This window comes from Somniosus microcephalus, chromosome 14 (genome assembly GCF_052327205.1).
Source record: "Somniosus microcephalus isolate GS21.2 chromosome 14, FLI_Smic_1.0, whole genome shotgun sequence".
NCBI lineage: Eukaryota > Metazoa > Chordata > Chondrichthyes > Squaliformes > Somniosidae > Somniosus > Somniosus microcephalus.
Window position 1 is genome coordinate 113082647 of NC_141000.1, and position 21324 is coordinate 113103970.

At 43.6% G+C, this 21324-nt stretch overlaps 1 protein-coding gene across 1 annotated transcript in view; it reads right to left on the reverse strand.

Moving 5' to 3' along the window:
* Positions 1–21324, reverse strand: part of c2cd2 (C2 calcium dependent domain containing 2) — a 51823-nt gene that overhangs the window by 8441 nt on the left and 22058 nt on the right. Inside the window, exons 5-11 of the mRNA XM_086007223.1 lie at positions 20933–21049; positions 17920–18061; positions 17178–17286; positions 15171–15235; positions 13719–13840; positions 10535–10706; positions 7301–7414 (exon numbers count right to left, since the gene is read on the reverse strand). Coding sequence (XP_085863349.1) covers positions 7301–7414; positions 10535–10706; positions 13719–13840; positions 15171–15235; positions 17178–17286; positions 17920–18061; positions 20933–21049 — 841 coding nt within the window. The remainder of the gene's footprint in view (positions 1–7300; positions 7415–10534; positions 10707–13718; positions 13841–15170; positions 15236–17177; positions 17287–17919; positions 18062–20932; positions 21050–21324) is intronic.

Here is a 21324-nt window from a genome sequence, read left to right on the forward strand (position 1 = left end):
AAAGAAAAAAGTGTGTCATGGGAGCTTTGACGGCCACCTGAGAGCAGACGGGGACTCACGTTTACCGTCTCATCCGAAAGACGGCACCTCCGACAATGCAGCACTCTATCAGTGCTGCACTGGGAGGGGCAGCCTAGATTTCGTGCTCATGTCTCATGGGACTCGAGCCCATGACCTTCTGACACGGAGACAAAAATACTACCCGAGCCACGGCTGACACCCAAATAATAGGGTTATTAGTTAATAACCTTCTCTGAATCATTATGCTCATTTTTGAGCTTGCATCCTTGAGAGCTTTGCACCAACACATCTAAAAGGCAACTTAACTGAACCGAGGGTTATGGGGAGGGAGGGGGGTGAAGGGGAAGAGACACTTGTTGATTAATTTAGGTAACCATGGTGATCGAACAGAGGATACTGGACAGTCGAGCCCTGGCTGGCCAATCAACTGCCAAGCATGGGCTTTGCACTTCCTGCCAGGATAAAGGCACAGCAGCTGGCAATACATGGAGCAGTAATGAGCGCACAAGTATAAAGAAAATGGATATGAGCAAGTGAAACAAAGATAAAAAGACACAACAGGGGAGTAGATGCAGTGCTGAAAATATGATTTTTTTTCCCCCAAATTGAATTCTCTTTTTAAAGCCAGTGTACATTTTGAATGCCTGGTGCCTGAGGGGATGTGAGCGTGGTTACATTATACTTCCTTCCCATATCCAGCTGTGGTTGTAATTTAATCCCAATGCTCAACGCTGCTCTGTACTGGACAGTAGAAAAGCGCATTAAACTAAGATTTCTCCTTCCATCCCACGGGGAAATATCTTGATTTACATGAGGGGGGGGGAACCCCAAGAAAACAAAGTTCAATTGTTAAAATACAAAAAAAATGTTAAGACCGGGACAAGTCATTAGGTCCAAGAGGCCGACACCTTTTTAATTACATAGTATTTACAGCACAGAAACGGGCCATTTGGTCCAAGCCAGTGTTTATGCTCTACACGAGCCTCCTCCCACCCTTCATCTACATACCCTTCTATTCCTTTCTACCTCATGTGTTTACCTAGCTTCCCCTTAAATGCATCTATGCTATTCACCTCAACTACTCCTAACCACTCTCTGGGTAAAGAAGTTTCTCAAATTCCCAATTGGACTTGTTAATGACTATCTTATATTTATGGCCTCTAGTTCTGCTCTCCCCGCAAGTGGAAACATCTTCTTTAAGATTATGAAAGGGTTCGATAGGGTAGACGTAAAGACCTTTATCAGGTCTCCCCCCTCAGGCTTCTCTTTTCTAGAGCAAAAGAGCCCCCGCCTGTTCAATCTTTCCTGATATGTATACCCCTCAGTTCTGGCATCATTCTAGTAAATCTTTTTTGCACTCTCTCCAGTGCCTCTATATCCATTTTATAATATGGAAACCAGAACTGTGCACAGTAATCCTAGTGTGGGCTTACCAAGGTTCGATACAAGTTTAACATAACATCTCTGCTTTTCAATTCTATCCCTGTAGAAATGAATCCCAGTGCTTGGTTTGCTCTTTTTTTAATGGCTTTATTAACCTACATTGCGACTTTGTGATTTGTGGATTTGTATCCCCAGATCACTCTGCTCCTCTACCCCACTGAGACACTATATTCCAAGGAGTATGTGACCGCCTTATTCTTTCTACCAAAATGTACCACCTCACACTTATCTATATTGAAGTTAATTTGCCAATTACACGATCATTCTGCAAGTTTATTAATGTCTTCTTTTATGTTGTTGCAGGCCTCCTCTGTACTATCTACACCCCCCACCCTGACAATTTGGTGTCGTCTGTAAATGTTAATCAACAGCATCTACCCACCTGGTCACTATTCGCTATTTAGAAAATACATTGAATGGTCTAGATTCATTTACACCTTCAATAACCTGTCCTTTTGTTCAAAACAAAAGTTCTTCCAACTCCCCTTTCTGTCCTACTTGTGTTCCCTGGTATTGGAACAATTTTCCCTGAACAGTAAATCTGCAATTACTGTGGACACGTGGCCAAACCGACTCTTCATAGGTCACGTCAGATGCTTTGCCATAGCACTGAAGGATCAGACTCCAGAGTAAACAATCTTAGCATCAAATGTCCTTTAAAATTAGTTCCAGATTCACTAAAATCGTCAAGTTTTAAGAGCAATATATATTAGAAACTCAAGAAAAGTCAATGGCAATGAGACACCTTTCATTCCTTTAGTAACCAACTCAGCTAAGCATCTAGCTCCATTTTGAATGCCCTTAACGACTACTTGACTTCACCCAACGAATCATTCACCCAACAACTTTGACCAAGGACGTTTCTCCCCCCCCACCCCCCCCCCCCCCCCGCTACCCCCATACATCGATTTTACTTTTCACCAAGTTGATGTCCTCTGATCCTACTGGGCCAACATTCATTGAAGCAGCAACAGCTTGCATTTGTGTAGCACCTTTAACGTAGTAAAATGTCCCAAGGCGCTTGACATTTTGGGTTTATCTTGTCTATATACAATTTAAAACAAATTAAAAAAGTTACTTAAGGATAGCAAAATTCACAGATGGAGGGAATCAAACTACAAGAGAAGAAATTGGGCCGGAATTTGCTGAAAAAAATAAACGGCATGTGAACGACTTACGCCATTATTAATGTGCAAAAAATTGGCTAGCAACATGTGGGGAGGAAGAGATACCCAGTGAAATGTGAATCACAAGTTGCTGGCCGATTTGTGGCGCTCCGCCAGTAGCTTTGCGAAAGCGGCATCTTGCACGTAACCTCCAGTGAGTTTCATTAAGTTGCTGCATCTGCACATTAACTGCCCATTAAACTCACCTCAAAGTCAAGCCTAGCAATTAGTAGCATAAGTAGCCTTTTAACAATGTGGTAATTGTTAATGATGGCCAATCAACCTCTCTGGCCCAGAAAGTGAACAATTAAAAGTGTGGAGTCTCATTCCTTTAGGTAGTGAATTGTTGAGAGATTTTAAAAATGTCAAATTTATAATTAGAATTTTTTCTTTTCAACTTTTCATTTGTCTCTTGTCTCTCCCTCTCTTAATCCAGTCTTAATATTTCCCCCTCTTTCTTTTACAGTACCTAATTTGGCATTGAATTCACCCTCAGTCCCTCCTCTGTTTATTTCTCAATCCTTTAATCTCATTGGTTAAGGAGATAGACGGTTGGTCCAATCGTTCACCAAGGTCCCAGGTGCCCTGGCTGCACCGTGATCAGCTCGCACTTCCAGCAAGTTGCAGGGCAAAACATGTTTGAGCCAAATGGTGCAGGAACAAGTCTAATTAACCTGGCAAGCCGCGAGATGCCCCACTCCATTAAATAAATATTCTGCATCAGTTTTTACAAGTGATGGTATAAGAATGAATCATAAAATGGTTATAGCACAGGAGGCCGCCATTCGGCCTGTCGAGTCTGTGCCGGCTATCCAAGAACACTTCAGCTTGTCCCACTCCCCCGCCCTTTCCCCGTAGCCTTGCAAATTTTTCCCCTTCAGGTCTGCCTCCACCACTCTTTCAGGCAGTGCATTCCAGATCCCAACCACCTGCTGCATAAAAAGGCTTTTCCTCATGTCGCCTTTGGTTCTTTTGCCAATCACCTTAAATCTGTGACCTCTGGTTCTCGACCCTTGCGCCAATGGAAGCAGCTTCTTTCTATCTACCCTGTCTAGACCCCTCATGATTTTTGAACACCTCTCTCAAATCTCCTCAACCTTCTCTGCACTAAGGAGAACAACCCCAACTTCTCCAGTCTATCCACGTAACTGAAGTCCCTCATCCCTGGAATCATTCTCGTAAATCTTTTCTACATCCTTCCTAAAGTGCGGTGCCCAGAATTGGACACAATACTCCAGTTGAGGCTGAACCAGTGTTTTATAAATATTCATCATAACTTCCTTGCTATTTACTCTAGTGTCAGCTGTGGCTCAGTTGGTAGCATCCTCGCCTCCGAGTCAGAAGGTTATGGGTTCAAGTTCCACTCCAGGGACTTGCGCACATAAATCTAGGCTGACACTCCAGTGCAGTGCTGAGGGAGTGCCGCAGTCAGAGGTGCCGTCTTTCAGATGAGACGTTAAACTGAGGCCCCGTCTGCTCTCTTGGGTGGACGTAAAAGATCCCATGGCACTATTTCGAACAAGAGAAGGGGGGTTATCCTGGTGTCCTGGCCAATATTTATCCCTCAACCAACATAAGAGAGAGATTATCTGGTCATTATCACATTGCTGTTTGTGGGAGCTTGCTGTGCGCAAATTGGCTGCCACGTTTCCCACATTATAAGAGTGACTACACTCCAAAAGTACTTCATTGGCTGTAAAGTGTTTTGAGACGTCCAGTGGTCGTGAAAGGTGCTATATTAATGCAAGTCTTTATTTCTTTCTCTCTCTTTTTTAACTGCTTTCTCAACCTGCCCTGCCACCTTCAACAATTTGTGCACACATACCCCCAGGTCTCTCTGTTCGTGCACCCCCCTTTAGGATTGTACCTTTTAGTTTATATTGCCTCTCCTCGTTCTTATCAAAATGTATCACTATGCACTCTTCTGCACTTCATATCTGCAAATTTTGAAATTGTGCCCTGTACACCCAAATCACTAAAATATATCAAGAAAAGCAGTGGTCCTAGAACCGACCCTTGGGTAACACCACTGTATACCTTCCTCCAGTCCGAGCAACTGTTCACCACTAGTCTCTGTTTCCTGTCACTTAGCCAATTCCGTATCCATGCTGCCACTGTCCCTTTTAATCCATGGGCTTCAACTTTGCTGGCAAACCTATTATGTGGCACTTTGTCGAATCCCTTTTGGAAGTCCATGTACACTACGTCAACCGCATTGCCCTCATCAACCCTCTGTTACCTCCAATCAAGTTGGTTAAACACGATTTGCCTTTAACAAATCTGTGCTGGCTTTCCTTAATTAACCCACACTTGTCCAAGTGACTGTTAATTTTGTCCCTGAATGCATGTATATTAGGAAAAAAGATATGGAACGATTAGCAGTTGCTGTAGAAAAGGAAATGGTTCTACAAAAAAGAAATATGAGTAGAACTTGATATGGCTGTATCACTGGGCCCTGATGGCATACAACCTAGGTTGTTGAAAAATCAGATCACATTTTTCAATCCTCTTTAAATATGTACAGGAAACTTTGTGCTATCCGGCACCGAGCTGTTGCTGTCCCATCAAAACTGCCGGACAAACCAGCGCTAATGTTGAAACATACGGAGATTTTGAGCTCCGTATCTGGCAACAAACCCTGTTGCTTAGCAACAGCTTCTAAACAGTTGGCCGTACCTTGCAAGCGTCTCTGTAGCTTAACAACAGCTTCAGCGAGACCTTGCAGAGCCTGACTGGTGAAAAAAAAGCAACGAAAAGAAAAAAAAACTAACGAAACGGCTCCTGATTTTTGCCAGTGGCTCGAGCATTCCGGACAGTTAACCTCCGGATAAACCAAAGTTTCCTGTAGATTGTGCCACGACATTGGAAAGTAGCCAGCATAACACCTTTGCTCCAAGAAGGAAGAGACATAGGCTAGATAACTACAGACCAGTTAGTCTAACTCTTAGAATCCTAATTGAGATAAAATTAGTGAGCATTTACAAATGCTGAAGTTAATCAAGGGCAGCCAGCCAACATGGATTAATTAAATGAAATTTGTACAAAACATTGATTAGGTGACAGAATACCATGTGCCGTATTGGACAACCCATTATAGAAAGGACATGAAAGCCATTGAGTGTAGATTCACCAGGATGACACCAGGGATGGGAAACTGCAGTTATCAGGAGAATTTAGAAACTGGAGACTCTGCACCAGCAGAAATCATCCGAGGAAATGTTAGAGGCTTTTAAAATTATGAATAGTTTATAGAGGGAAAAGGAGAAAAAACATTTTATTTGGTTGTGGAGTTAGTGACCAGAGGTCATCAATCGAAGACCATCACTAAGAATGAGGAGTGGGATTAGGAGAAATGTCTTTATGCTATGGGTTGTTGGAACAGGAAATGATTCACAACAGGGAGTGGTTGAGGCAGATACCATTGCATCTTGTAAGTGAAAATTGGATACAGGGGTATGCAAAGACAGGAGCTGAATCACCTCTGCTCTAAACCTCTATAATTCTACTTCACATATCTGGATGAGATTTTCCTTCTCCACCTTCTTATCTGCAGCCTGTAGAGCTCAAGCTTCTCTAATCTTTGCCCATAGTGTCAGCCGTGGCTCAGTGGGCAGCACTCTTGCCTCTGTTAGAAGGCGGTGGGTTCAAGTCCCACTCCCGAGACTTGAGCTCAAACATCTAGGCTGACGCTCCAGTACGGTGTTGAGGGAGTGCTGCACTGTCGGAGGTGCCGTCTTTCGGATGAGACGTTAAACTGAGGCCCCGTCTGCGTTCTCAGGTGGATGTAAAAGATCCCCAGGCATTATCCCTCAATCAACATCACAAATAGATTATGTGGTTGTTATCACGTTGCTGTTTGTGGGAGCTTGCTGCGCGCAAATTGGCTGCCGCGTTTCCGACATTACAACAATGACCACTTCAAAAGTACTTCATTGGCTGTAAAGCGCTTTGGGATGTCCGGAGGTCGTGAAAGGCGCTATAGAAATTCAAGTCCGATTTTATTTTCATAGCTCATCTCCTTTACACGGGTCCACTCTCATTACTCTTCTCCGCATCCTTTTGACGCATGACCAAAACAGTACTGTACATGGAACTTCAAATAGGTGGCGAGAAGCTCCAGCATAATTTCTGCAGGGCTGTGCTCCATTTTTCTGGCTACATAAATGGTTCTTCACATGGAACTCTATAAAAAGGACTTTCACATCCTTATGCAAAGAATGTTTGCGCATTATTTACCATGATTCAAGGCGTTGCAATATCATACACTACTAACGTGGCTAACCCACGCCAATGGAAGAGTGTTCAGCAACAGAACAACTTTGCCTCTCATTCGTCACACATTTGGTCATCGCACTCAGCTATGCCACTGGATGCCAGACTTGCACAGTACAGGCCGAGGCACATTGTTGAACAAGTTCATAAAAGGAGCTTTAGTTCCCATCCAACTGTGCTACACCTAACCCAGGAGTACTCGATTTCGACACCAAGGACCTAAAATGGATTTAAAAAAAAGTGTTCCAGTCCTCACTCCCTCAACACAGACCCCTCACACAAAATTCACAATTATTTAAAGAAGTAGACCAATGTCCCTCTTTGGATGCTCAAACATCTATACAACCGTGAAACAAGAAGTCCCAGAAAAAGCACCACTAGCATCAGACAATTAGTACCTGTATCAGATGACGACAAGACTTTACTAACTGGGGCACCCTGTCCAGAGTTTCCCAGGGCCAAGGGCTCCTCGTCAGCATCTTTCACTTCTGTAGAGTTGTTTATGGGTGAGTCTGCAATATTGTGAAGAAAAAAAAAAGGCTTGAAGTCAATTGTTGTCAGGCAATTGGTTCTGGCACTGGACTCCTAATGAAAAGGGCCCTATGTTTCACTCTGTATCTTGGTTGTCTCCTGGTGCACCAGAATCATAGAAATTTACAGCACAGAAGGAGGCGGAGAAGGAGGAGATGAAGGGGTTGTCTTATGAAGAAAGGTTGAGCAGGTTGGGCCTATACTCATTGGAGTTTAGAAGAATGAGAGGTGATCTTATTGAAACGCAAGATTCTGAAGGGGCTTGACAAGGTAGATGCAGAGAGGATGTTTCCCCTCATGGGGGAATCTAGAACTAGGGGGCATAATTTCAGAATAAGGGGTCACCCATTTAAAATGGAAATGAGGAGGAATTTCTTCTCAGAGGGGCGTGAATCTTTGGAATTCTCTTCCCCAGAGAGCTGTGGAGGCGGAGTCATTGAATATATTTACGGTGGAGATAGACAGATTTTTGAATGGTTAAGGGAGTCCAGGGTTATGGGGAGCAGGAAGGGAAGTGGAGTTGAGGCCAAGATCAGATCAGCCATAATCTTATTGAATGGCGGAGCAGGCTCGAGGGGCCAAATGACCGACTCCTGCACCTACGTCTTATGTATCCAATCTTTCCTTATAGCTAAAATTCTCCAGTCCTGGCAACATCCTCGTAAATCTCCTCTGTACCCTCTCTAGGGAACAGGAAAGATAGATTAAAAAAAATACAAAGACTTGCATTTATTCCTCAATGACAAAGGTGTATGAACTGGAAGATGGTGGTGAAGTCTAGTATGCCAGGGATTGTGGGGGGGGGGGGGGGGGGTGAGAGAAAACAGGAAAGATAGGAAGAAGCAACCTGACCAGATTCAATTTCCACCTCCATACTCTGCCGATATGGAGCAGCAAGCGGCAAATCCCTGGTCTTGCAGTTGGAAGAGGAAACTGGACAATATGCAACAAAAAAAAGGGAGTAAAATGATACAAAAGCAAAATACTGCGGATGCTGGAAATCTGAAATAAAATCAGAAAATGCTGGAAATACTCAGCAAGTTAGGCAGCATCGAGAGAGAGAGAGAGAGAGAGAGAGAGAGAGAGAGTGTTAACGTTTCAGGTCGATGACCCTTCGTGATGGTCATTCTACCTGCAGATGATCACAGATTAGCAAAGATATCTGGGCATCGAATACATAGCAAGCATGTACACATACATTGGCATACATGATCGACAGAGTCAGAAAGAATTATGAATGTGTATAAAGGTTGAGACACATTGAAAAAGACAATGAATGCAAGTTAAATATCAGTTCCAACATTAGTTTTAAAAAAACCTGAACAAGATAGTTTAAAAATACCTTGATTGCTCTTCCAGGCAACATCTAGGAGCGGTAACATTAGAATAACCTTCTCAGCAATTTATTTCTTTGACAAGTCCGGCAACCGGCAGTATAAAAAATTCTTTCAATGTCTCTCCTGAACTATAACCGCCACAAGAAAACGAACATTCAAGTGCATTAAAAAAAAGTGTATGTACCCATAAAAATATTTAAATTTTAAACAGAGGCCTGTTCCTGATCTGCTGAATTGAAGATTTGTGGTACACAGCGGGTTGGCATGAGCAGGCCTCGAAATGCTGAGCTCCTTCCTGCAAGGATGTACCTGGACCTCTGGCAGAGCCGAGGCTGGGAACTGCAGACGTGAATCTGCATCTTATCGTTTTATAGACTGCTCTAGAGTTATTTAGTTCATACATTTACTTAAAAGAAGTTCCGTACATTGTTAGAGGTAAAACATTATTTTTACAAAAAAAATAGGCATTTCCATCTATAAATAAATCCCTCTAGCAATTAAAAAAAAAAAAAAAGTCTTCCCATTGACCTCAAGACTTAGCAATTACACCTTGTAGCCAAGTTGCACTTTAGCAAGCAGATACGACATTGTGCATTACATGGTATAATGCTCCTGATCCGATAGAGTGGTTTGCCCTCCAACTTACCGTGAGTAGCACTACAGGACATCGGCTATTGTACACCTACAACTGGTGTCTATGGGCTTGGGGTGAAGAGGAGAAACAGAAAAAGTAGAGTTCCCAGTTGTGATCGATGTCCATCGACTCCTGGTGAAAAGTTTGGATGGAGATCTCTGGTCAGGATGGGATGAGGCTCAGCTTGGAACTGCTCAATATTATTAGAATAACCCACTGACATTCTGTCGCAGCCAGTCTTCATGTTCAAACCACTTAGGTGAGGAAGATACTGGATGGTGCCCAGCATCTGCGGAACCATACTCCAGCAAGTTAGTTTCTTCATAGGAGGAGAGACGGCAACTTTAAAGATTTCAGCAGGACACGAAGGTGCAAAAGAGTCGTAGGAACAGAAGTAGGCCATTCAGTCCCTCAAATCGGTTATGCTATTCAATTAGATCATGGCTGATGTATCAACTCCAATTACTCACCTTGGTTCCATATCCCTTAATACCCTTGCCTAACAAAAAAAATCAATTTCAGCCTTGAAATTTCAATTGACCTCCAACCTCAACAGCTTTTTGGAGGAAGAGAATTCCAGATTGCCACTACCTTTTCTGAAGAAGTGCTTCCTGACATCACCCCTGAAAGGCCTAGTTCTAATTTTAAGGTTATGCCCACTTGTTCTGGACTTCCTCACCAGAAGAAAAAGAAACTATCTACCCTAAACTATATCCTTTAATCACCTTAAACACGTCAATCAGATCACTCCTTAATCTTCTATAATCAAGGGAATACAAGCCTGGTCTACACAATCTGTCCTCATAATTTAATCCTTTTAGTCCCAGTATCATTCTGAAGAACTTAAGAATTCAGAGCAGGAGTCGGCCATACAGCCCCCTCAAGCCTGCTCCGCCATTCAGTAAGATCATGGCTGATCTTCAACCTCAACTCCACTTTCCTCGTGTGATCCCCATATCCCTTGATTCCAAAAATCTATCAATCTCAGCCTTGAATATACTCAATGAGCATCCACAGCCCTCTGGGGTAGAGAATGCCAAAGTAATGAGAGTCACTCATGATGCGCAGATTTTAAACACTTGGGTCACAAGAGACAAACTTATAACTACTTCAGTCAATGCTTTTATTACCTGTAGGCGTTCCACAAGGCTTCCCATCGGTTCGAGGCTTGGACTTAACAGCAGTTACTGTGGTAACAACAGTGCCACAAGGCATGACCGTGCGATCCTTTTCCACTTTCTTTGCTGGAAGCAGTGTGGGAGATTGCCGGGATTTAACCTCATTAGGTTCCATGTAATAGAACTGAAATCAGACAAGGATTATGGTGTTCACATTGAAGAACTGTTACAAAGCCTCTTCCATCACACATCTCCAAGCTATGTCCCAAGACGGAGGGAGATTCAACTGTGGGTACAGAGTATCCTTGTGATCATGTGCTTTCTCCCAAAGCTCTCAAATGCACTCCAGGCAGAGAACAAGGAGTTTCACCATCTGTATTCCCTTGAAAAAGAACTGGGCTCTCCCCCATAGCTCAAGACTTTTGTCAAGCAAGTGTCTGACCCATACTGACCAGAAAGTCTCAGATTTGTCTCCGGCCTGTGCTTTTACTTGATGTCAGCCAGAACAGTAATAGAGACGCTAGAAGTAACCTCAATGCCAATAGGTTGGACTGGGTGGAAGAAAGATTTTTTAAAAAGCCACCGATCACTACTGGAAGTGCATATGTGGACCCCTGGGCGAGGACAGGATCGAGCTTAGCGGCAACACCTCTTCCTCCCTACCTCCACCCCGCCCTCCCAGCACACCACAGCTGAATAGGCTGCAGACACTCACCCATAAATAACAGGCTCCTGGTAGAGGCCCAAACCTGTAGTCAATCCGTTAAGAGGGAAGGGAAGAAAATGGGCAGGAAAAAAACCTTCAGTCTATTTCAGTTGTTTTTAAAAAGGAGGGGAAAAAAAGTTTTAAACAGCAAGAGCAGATAACAGGCAAAACCAAATATGAGAGGAGCACGAGCGTAAACCATGCATGAGGGAGGTACTTAAATTACAATGGCAGGATTGCTTAATAAAAGGTAAGCACTGAATAGTAATCATGACAAGGCATTGGAATGCTGTGGCACCCTGGAGTCTGATGTGTTGAGTAGGGGGAAATTAATGTTCAAACCTGCATCTGCATCATTGACCTTGGGTGGGTAGTTAGGTTGAAAGGCGGCAGTGCTGAGTGTTTGGTTTTTAACCTAGGTTTTATTTACAACAAAGTCCCCATAGTTGAAAAACACAAGAGAAAAGAGGATTGATGAATTAGGAAATAGTGATAGAACATCAAACCACCATTTTAAAACATTGGATTAAAAAAAAATATTTGGGGGGCAATCTGCAAATCGTCAGCCTGCTTGTCCGATATCCAGTGCGGGATGAGCAGAAATTCTCTCAAGTAAATATTGGGAAGACTGAAGCCAATATTTCGGTTCCCACCACAAACTCCATTTCCATGCCACGGACTCCATCCCTCTCCCTAACATCTGCGAGGCTGAACCACACTGTTCACAACCTTGGTGTCATATTTGACCCCGAAATGAGCTTCTGCCCACATATCCGCAGCATAACTAAGACTGCCTATTTCCACCTCCGTAACGTTGCTCGTCCCGCCCTTGCCTCAGCTCATCCGCTGTTGAAACCCTCATCCATGCCTTTGTTACCTGTGTCATCTCCTTCAGCCCCACAACCCCCCCCCCCCCACCCCCGAGTTATCTGCGCTCCTCTAATTCTGCCCTCGAGAATCCCCGATTATAATTGCTCAACTATTGGTGGCCGTGCCTGCTGTTGCCTGGCCGGGCCCTAAGCTATGGAATTCCCTCCCGAAACCTCTCCACCTCTCTTTCCTCCTTTAAGATGCTCCTTAAAACCCACCTCTTTGACCAAGCTTTTGGTTACCTGTCCTAATTTCACCTTGTGGTTCGGTGTCAAATTTCTTGTCTTGTAACACTCCTGTGAAGCGCCTTGGGACGTTTTACTACGTTAAAGGCGCTATATAAATACAGGTTGTTGTTGTAGTAGTAGTAAAGATTGAGGGAGGTAAGGGATTTCCCAGTTGTGAACATCTGGAAAAGATGCAACAAGCCTCGACTAACAAAGAGAATGAGGAATGTGTTGTAGAGGTGAAGTGCTTCATTACAGGGAGAAAAATTGGAATGGAACACCCAACACCCATCCCAATTGGCAGATTGCAGGGTATTACTAGAGGGCAGGACGTAGATGCTCTGCTCATTCTTTCCATAGTACGGTTCACTTTGTTCAGCAATTCCTTCCCACTAGTTTCCCCATCAGCGCTAATATTTATCCCTCAATCAACATCACAAACAGATTATCTGATCATTATCACATTGCTGTTTGTGGGAGCTTGCTGTGCGGAAATTGGCTGCCGTGTTTCCTACATTACAACAGCGACTACACTTCAAAAAAGGACTTCTTTGGCTGTAAAGCGCTTTGGGATGTCCGGTTGTCGTGAAAGGCGCTATATAAATGCAAGTCTTTCTTTCTAAACTACTTTTTGACAAGTTAAAAATATTTTCTTTCCTTCAGCTCTCTGTCCCTTGCAAATAATGGTCTGCAGCCAAGCACCAGCAGCCTGGATCAAGTCTTCCCCCCCCCCCCCACCTTTTGAAGCCACATGTGGGAATCGGAACTCGGCATGCAGTAGGATCCCACGTTATAGCGGGCTGGAGCTCAGATTAAAAATCCAGCAGATACAAATAAAACCAAAAAAAAAGTGATGAATGCTCAAGAGGGAGACAGGATGATTGGAAGGGGAAATGGGAATGGAGAAATGTCAGCACTGGTGCAGTTAGGAGCTGCTCTTTTGAGGTCAAGGCAGAGTAGATGGAGCTTACCTCTAGCCTCTAACCAGGACAATCTTCACCTGGGAGTGATCATTACCAACCGTAGGTATCCAAATGAAAAATATCCCATTCCCAGCATCAACATCCCTCACATCAAGTACAAAGATATTTTATTTTTCCAGAGGACGGCTAGTCACTTTCAAACATAACCCAATGAGTATTTGTAGGTATAATCAGATCATAGTTCGGTTTGAAATAAATTGATTTTGCTTCAGATTGGCCATTTCCTACCACCCAATTTTTTATTAAGCTCTAACCAATTTTTATTTGATTGAGTCACAATCTAAGTCAGTAAAACTGTGCAGGTCAATTTGAATAAAGGGCATTAAATTCCATTTTGAAAATAACACAGTACCCCCACCCCCAGAGATGCAGAACTCAGGATTGAACACAAAGTTTGTACTGATTATTACCTCAGCTGTGATGGATCCCGAACTATTCCCATTCTGTGCGTTTGCCAGACGGAAGCTTTGTCTCCCGCTGGGCTGTTTCTTGAACAGGTCTATAGGCACCGTCACCTCACCGAGGACTACATCTACAGTAGAAAGTAATATGATCAAAATGAAAAAAAAGCCTCAAAATATACACAGTGAATCAGTCACAATCGGAGAGCAATAAGCCAACCTTTCAGGTGGGACCACTCATTAGAACGAATAACATTTCCACCCATAAACCTCTGCTAACTGACCTGCTATGCATTTCCAGCAATTTCACTTTATTTTACACAAATAGCAAGCTAGATATTGCTATTTCAGACATCCAAGTTTGCAGATGACACCAAGTTAGGAGGCACAGTAAGCTGCGAAGATGGGATCAGGAAGTTACAAAGGGACACAGACCGATTAAGTGAGTGGGCAAAACTGTGGCAGATGGCACTCAATGTGGAGAAGCACGAGGTCAGCCACTTTGGATCGAAGAGAGACAAATCGGAATATTTTCCTAATGGCGAGAGACTAGGAACTGCGGAGGAGCAAAGGGATTTGGGTGTCCATGCACGCAAATCACTAAAAACTAGTGTAGGTACAAAAAGTAATCAAAAAGGCTAATGGAGTGTTGGCCTTTAGCCCAAGGAGGCTGGAATGCTTCAGCTGTACAGAGCCTCAGTCAGGCCCTATCTGGAGTACTACGCTCAGTGTTGGGTACCATACCTCAGGATGCATACATTTTCCTTGCAGGGGGGTGGGTACAGTGCAGACTCACTAGAATGATACCAAGACTTAAAGTGTTAAGTTACGAGGGCAGGCTGCATAGACTTGGCTTGCATTCCATTTTAAAAGGTTATGGGGTGATCTAACTGAGGTCTTTAAAATGGTAAGAGATTCAATAGGAAAAGATGCAGAGAAACTATTTCTTTTGGTGGGGGAATCCAGAACAAGGGGACGTAATCTTAAAACTAGAGCTAGGCCATTTAGGGGTAAAAATCAGGAAGCACATTTAAATAAAATTAAAAAAAAATAAAAAATGCACAAGGGGTAGAGGAAATCTGAAACTCTTCCTCCCCCAGAAGGCTATGGGCTGGGTCAATACAATAGAAATTTTCAGACAGATATACTTTCGTTAGGTGAGGGTATCAAGTGATATGGAGAAAAGGCAGGTAAATGGAGTTGCGGTACAGATCAACCAGAGCAGGCTCAAGGGGCTGAAGGGGCTGAAGGGGCCCACTCCTGTTGCTATGGAAATGAACTGAATTTTTTTTTCAACAAAAACTGGAGGTTCACTCTGTAGTGCATCGTGCAACAAACTTAACCTGGAAATAGTACAATTTAAATGGTTTCATGTATCAGAGCACTTAATCTCACGTGATGAATGTTCAATTACAGAAATAATTGGTTGGCACAACCCTAACGATGTTGTCAGCTACGCACTCTCTGAGGGTCTTCCATCCTCCAAAACCTGCATGTGAAGTTTCTTTGACTTGGCGCTCAACTCGCTGTTTTGGGGGGGGGGGGGGGGGGGAAAAGAGAGGGAGAGCAAGAGAAAAAAAGGGATAAAATTAGCTGTTGATTCCAGGCTTCTGATGCACTGTGCAGCACAATTTAAAATTCTCTTCTAACCTCAGATTAGACACACACACACCTCCACCAGTCTGAAAACTCTCGAGCACTCTACGTTCCTCCAACTCTGGCCCTTTGTGCATCCCCCCCCCCACTTCCTTCGCCCGTCTAAGCCCCAGGCTCTGGAATTTCCTCCCCAAACTTCTCTGCCTCTCCACCTCTTTCAAGACTGCGTGAAACCTGCCTCTTTGACCCAGCATTTGGTTACCTGTCCTAATGTCTCATTCTTTTGTTCGGTTTCAATTTTTGTCGGTTTACACTTCTGTGAAGCGTCTTGGGACGATTTACTACTATGAAAGCCGTTATATAAATGCAAGTTGTGGTACTGTACCTTCCAAAGAGCTGTAATTCAAAAGGCAATGGGCTGGATATCAGCGGAGGTGAGGGCTGTTGAGGTCCTGCCGAATTTAAACGGCAGGACCGGTTTACCATTTTTTGTCCGTTTCCCGGCCGCAGCCAGCCAGATTGAGAGGCAGGTTGGCAGGCCTTCGGCACCAGGCTGCAGCCAGGGAGCAGAGAGGTGGAAAGGATCGGAGGCCTTGGGGAGATCGGAGGGGTCGGTGGTGGAGATCATCGGTCCTCGCCTCCCTTTAGCAGACGGGTTACCAGAGGCCCAGGAAACCCAGCTGGACAAGGTTACATTTAAAATGGTGGTTAATGCCGAGGCACGCAGCCTCATTATAATATTTAAATGACCAACCAACTTGCGGGTGGTTTGGTTGACCCCCCACAGCCCATCAAAACCGGAAGTGGGCGGGTTTCAATTTTTAAAAAAATTTTTACATGCCACCTGACCTAAACCCACCAGTTTTTGGTGGTTAAAATTTCTCCCAATGAGATTGTGTTTCTGCATCAGGATTCCAATAATCCTCCCCAGGGACAGCAACAGGAGGGAGACTGACAGAAATGCAAGACAATTAAACAAATTATTTTTTAAAATTGCAATGTTCAAATAAATCACGACCACAGGATCAGATTTACTTTAATTTTCCAGAATACTAAAGTTCAAGGAGGTAACCCGTTTAAAATCCTAACGAAGCGTATTATAATGTGGTGTTTCCTGTATGAGGTCAAACACCCCACAGTACAGTCCCATCACATTTTGCTTCTTTGTTAGTTAGTCACCTAATAGAAAATGAATTAAAGCTAGATCAAGGCAAGGAAGGAGATTCAGGGCACTAAATTCTCAACCACACAGGAGTGGGGCGCAAACACAGCTAATCTTTACTCTGCCCAGTTCAAACTAGAGCAGAGGCACCTTCTTGCAGGTGGAGAAGGGGTTGAGGGTGGGGTGGGGAGAAGCATACCTCACCTAAACATAATCAAAGTTATGGACAAGAGCAGCACTCCTACCATAGGACTGCCATCACTCACCAGAGTCAGTCCCCAAGATCACCCACTAGCCAAGTCACTGCAAAACTCACTTATCACAGTACCACACACACACTGAACGTTGTATACTGTACAGTATAAATGTGAGATATGACAATGCATTTTAACCAGAAAACAATGGCAAGTAAAATAAAATAAAAGCCATGTTTGATTGTTCCCATATAGAACATTACTGGCAATCTGAGAACAGGTCAAATGTCCAGAGAGACACCAAGACCAGGCAGACTGCAGATATACATATAAAAAAATACATCGAAGCTTCATGTAGTGGGTTTTTTTGAGGGGGGAATATTAGGAATTTAAAAACACCTCACACAAGACTATTTTTCAACTCAGCAAACCTCAGGAGCAATACAACAGCAAGAAGAGCAAGACAGCGAGAAATGAGTGTCTGCTTAAAAAAAACTCAAAACACGCAATACTCACAACACAAACTGCTGGTCCCACAAGGGGTTGGAAGTGCTGTTCATCACCGAGCTGGAGACTTTCTGTCCTGGGTTGTCCAACTCTACAACACAGTATGGACGGACACTCTCTGTGACAATACCAAATACATTCAGAACATTAGAAAAGAAAGACTTGCATTTATATAGCGTCTTTCACGACCACCAAACGCCCCAAAGTGCTTTACAGCCAGTGAAGTACTTTTTGAAGGCGTAGTCGCTGTTGTAATGTAGGAAACGCAGCAGCCAATTTGCGCACAGCAAGCTCCCACAAACAGCAATGTGATAATGACCAGATAATTTAGTGATATTGATGGAGGGATAAATATTGGCCAGCACATGAAATCTAACTTTATCTTCAGTGACTGTAAAACAGAAACAATTGAATAAATTGCTGTTTAGAATTAATTCCACAATTATATAACTGTATATAACTTTAATTAATAATCCAACATTTTTAAAGAAAACTTCTACAATTTTAAGCAAGATTAATATCCTTAAGGTCCTAATACTTAAGTGCAAGCAACAAATGGCATTGAAACAGCCCAACATCCTAATTCACTGTGGTCAATAGGGCTTCAGCAATGCAGAGCTTGGAAATTTTCACACAGCCACAGCCACTGCATTTTATCATCAGCATTTCAGTAACAGGCGTGTGTTCCACGCAGTATTCCGTCTGATAGGACCTTACTGTACTCAAATGACATGTGGTTGGGTGTGCTTACCTGCAAAATCTGGAGCAGCAAGATCGTCCACTTTAATGATCTTCACAAGAAGTTTTCGCTCATGAGCTCTTGGTGGTTTGGGAGGCGAGAAGAGCGGAGAGGACAACTCTATACTTGGTAAATTTTGAGAGATTGGCAAATTCTAAAAAGGGAGCGGGGGGGCGGTAAAAATTACACAAGGTAAGAATGAATCCATCTGAGCAGCTATATTGCACCAGAAATCCAGCTGATTATATACTGAGATTAATGGTCAAGTTTAACATACAAGTACTTAATTGGTTTACCAAATAATAAAACTGCCCCTCGATATCCAGTAGTCCCCATAACTTGGTGGTTTATCTTGAAGGCAATTGAGTAATCATGGTGTAAACCAGATACATGTAGAATTAAAGCAGCTGGGTATGGGTGATTCTTTCAACAAGGGCTTTCCATCTACACAATGTCAATAAAAGCATCCAAAACTACCATCACTTCCTAATAATAGGACATTCTCTCTTCACCGCTTAGTACCATTTCTCCTGCCTGTTAAGACACCCCACTTCAGATTTCCCTTCTCTGCAGAGATTGCTCAGTTATCCATCAGATACAAGACCGTCAGCAAGCACCTCCCACAGAAACCCAAAGATCAGCTTTGACGCAAGAAAACTACTAGGCACTTGGTCTAAGCGTTAAACAAAGCTTTAATCAACTGTGTTACAACATGGAGGTCTAGTTGTGTCCTTCACTAGTTCCTGTTAAGAATGTCCTGCGCAAGCTGGGCCCGTGCCCGAGTATTTATACTCTCCCCGGACAGCGCCACCCACAGGCCGCTCAGTTGATTCATGTCAAGCTTCGTTCCCTCAGTAATTTCAACTTACACCCAAGCTCCCACAGCTCGTGTTTCCATTACTTACCCGCCTCCTAGTTTCACTCAATGGCCCTCCGCCACAAACCCTCTCTCATGATTGCTAACCCCTTGACCTTGCACAGCCTCACCACCTCCAAGATCTCAATCTCCAGTAAGGATATGGCCACTTCCTTGTCTCCCTTAGACAAGCCCCTGCTTTTCTCCACCACCACCACCCTTACCCCAACTCACTGTGGAAGAAAAACCCTCAAACTCCCTCTGCCTCTGTTGACCTGCTCCCTCACATCAGCTTTCACCAACCTCATTCCTGCCAAATCACTCAGCATTTCCCACCGCTGTTGTTGCTACCCTGGTACACTTCTCATCTTAATTCTCCTGTGTCCAAGGGCAACAAATTGCACACAACTGGCTGAATCATTCATCACTAACTCTGGTTTAAACATGTTCAGTTTTTTGTGGTCGCCATGAAGGAGAACTCGACTAGTCAATGCGCTCCTTGCTGGGTCCTCTTCATCCAAGCTCCATGAACTCCAGCCTGTTCAAAACACTTGGGGTACACACCCTGTCCCGCACTAATCCCGCTCACCCAACACCTGCCCTCGCGGATTCACACTGGCTGCCCATCCAATAATTCGTGAAATTTAAATCCCCTCCATGGCCTCACCACATTTTATCCCTGCAACCATCTCCAGTCTGACATTTCCCTGTTGGCTGTTCCCAACTGTCCTACTTGTGCAGATCTCTTCTTCCACTTCTACCTCCCATCCCACCCCCAATATTGGTGACAGGGCCTTCACCCACCTGGTCTTACTCTCTGGAATTCCCTCCCTAATCCCCTCTGCCTCTCCACCTACCTTTTTTTAAATTAAAAAAAAAAAGACTTCACAAAACCCATCTGTGTTTGGAGATCATGACTGGACTGTATCCTAACTCCATTACCCTTGTCTAGCAAAAATCTATCAATCTCATATTTAAAAATTATTGATTGAGCTTCAGTGGTACAGTAGCATAGTGGTTATGTTACTGGACTAGTAAACCAGAGCCTGGACTAATGATCTGGAGACAGGAATTCAAATCCCACTATAGCAGCTGGGGAATTTAAATTCAGTTAATTAAATAAATCTGGACTAAAAGCTACTGGATTGTTGTTTAAAACCCATCTGGTTCATGAATGTCCTTTAGGGAAGGAAATCTGCCGTCCTTACCCAGTCTAGCCTGTGTGACGCCAGTGGTTGACTCCTAACTGCCCTAGCAAGCCACTCAGTTGTAACAAAACCGCTACAAAAGAAGTATACGTGGACTGCAGTGGTTCAAGAAGGCAGCTCACCACCACCTTCTCGGGGGCAGTTAGGAATGGGCAATAAATGCTGGCCTCGTCAGCAACGCCCACATCCAGAGAACGAGTATAACAAAAAAAACACATCTATTGCATTTTGTGGGAGTGAGTTTCCAAACTTCTATCACCCTTTGCGTGACGAAGTGTTTCCTAACCTCTCCTAAATGGCCCGGCTCTGATTTTAAGGTTATGTCCCCTTGTCCTGGGCTCTCCCAGCAGCGGAAAAATTTATCTATCCTATCAATATACAAAAAACCTCAATTAAATCACCCCTTAACCTTCTATATTCCAGGGAACACAAGCCTAGTTTATGTAATCTCTCCTCGTAATCCACCCCTTGGAGCCCTGGTAACATTCTGGTGAATCTTTGCCGCACTCCTTCCAAGGCCATTATATCCTTTCTAAGGTGTGGTGCCCAGAACTGTACACAGCGCTCCAGATGTGATCTAACTAGGGCTTTGTATAGCTGCAGCAAAACTTCCTCTCCTTTATATTCTAGCCCTCTAGTTATAAAGCCTTGTTGATTTGCTGAATGTGTATATTTCAATCAGTTTCTCTTGGTGTTTCATCAGCTACATATAGGTAGAGTGTGTCAATAACTATGGGCTGGACATGCATAAAGAAACTTGTATTGCATGGATATCGTCTAACACAGTGTATACAAGGCACAATTCTACACAATGAACATTCGTAGAGTTATAGGCAAATATGAATCGTGGGGATTCATAATTCCAATGTGTTAGGCTGAACAGTGAAAAGTGAGGAACTCAGTGTGGGGGATATTCACTTTAGAAATGAAGACAATGTAGGCTGAAAACCCCCATACTCACATGGTTTTCCTTTAAAGGTGCAGCCTTCATACTCAGCAAGACCATGGGACGGGCAGAAGTTAACATGTCCTGTAACAGCGTATAGATCGTCGCCAGGTCTGTATCCCCTTCATCCGCCTAATTTAGATAAGAAACTAGTGAGAAATAGACTTCAAAATATGGTTAAAAGCGGTCGATTCAAAAGGCACAAGCTCAGAGGCAGGTCCAGTCACTTCCCTTCAAAATCGGCAAATTTTAGTAGATCCTAGCCTGAGTAAATGCAGAGAGATCAGGATCCCATTCAGCTTCACCCAACTGACTGAAGTGTGGAAATGGGGAATATATTTATAGAAAAGTACGACCATCACGATACCTTTAAAAAGTTACCCAGTTAAAGGCGATTGCAAACAAAA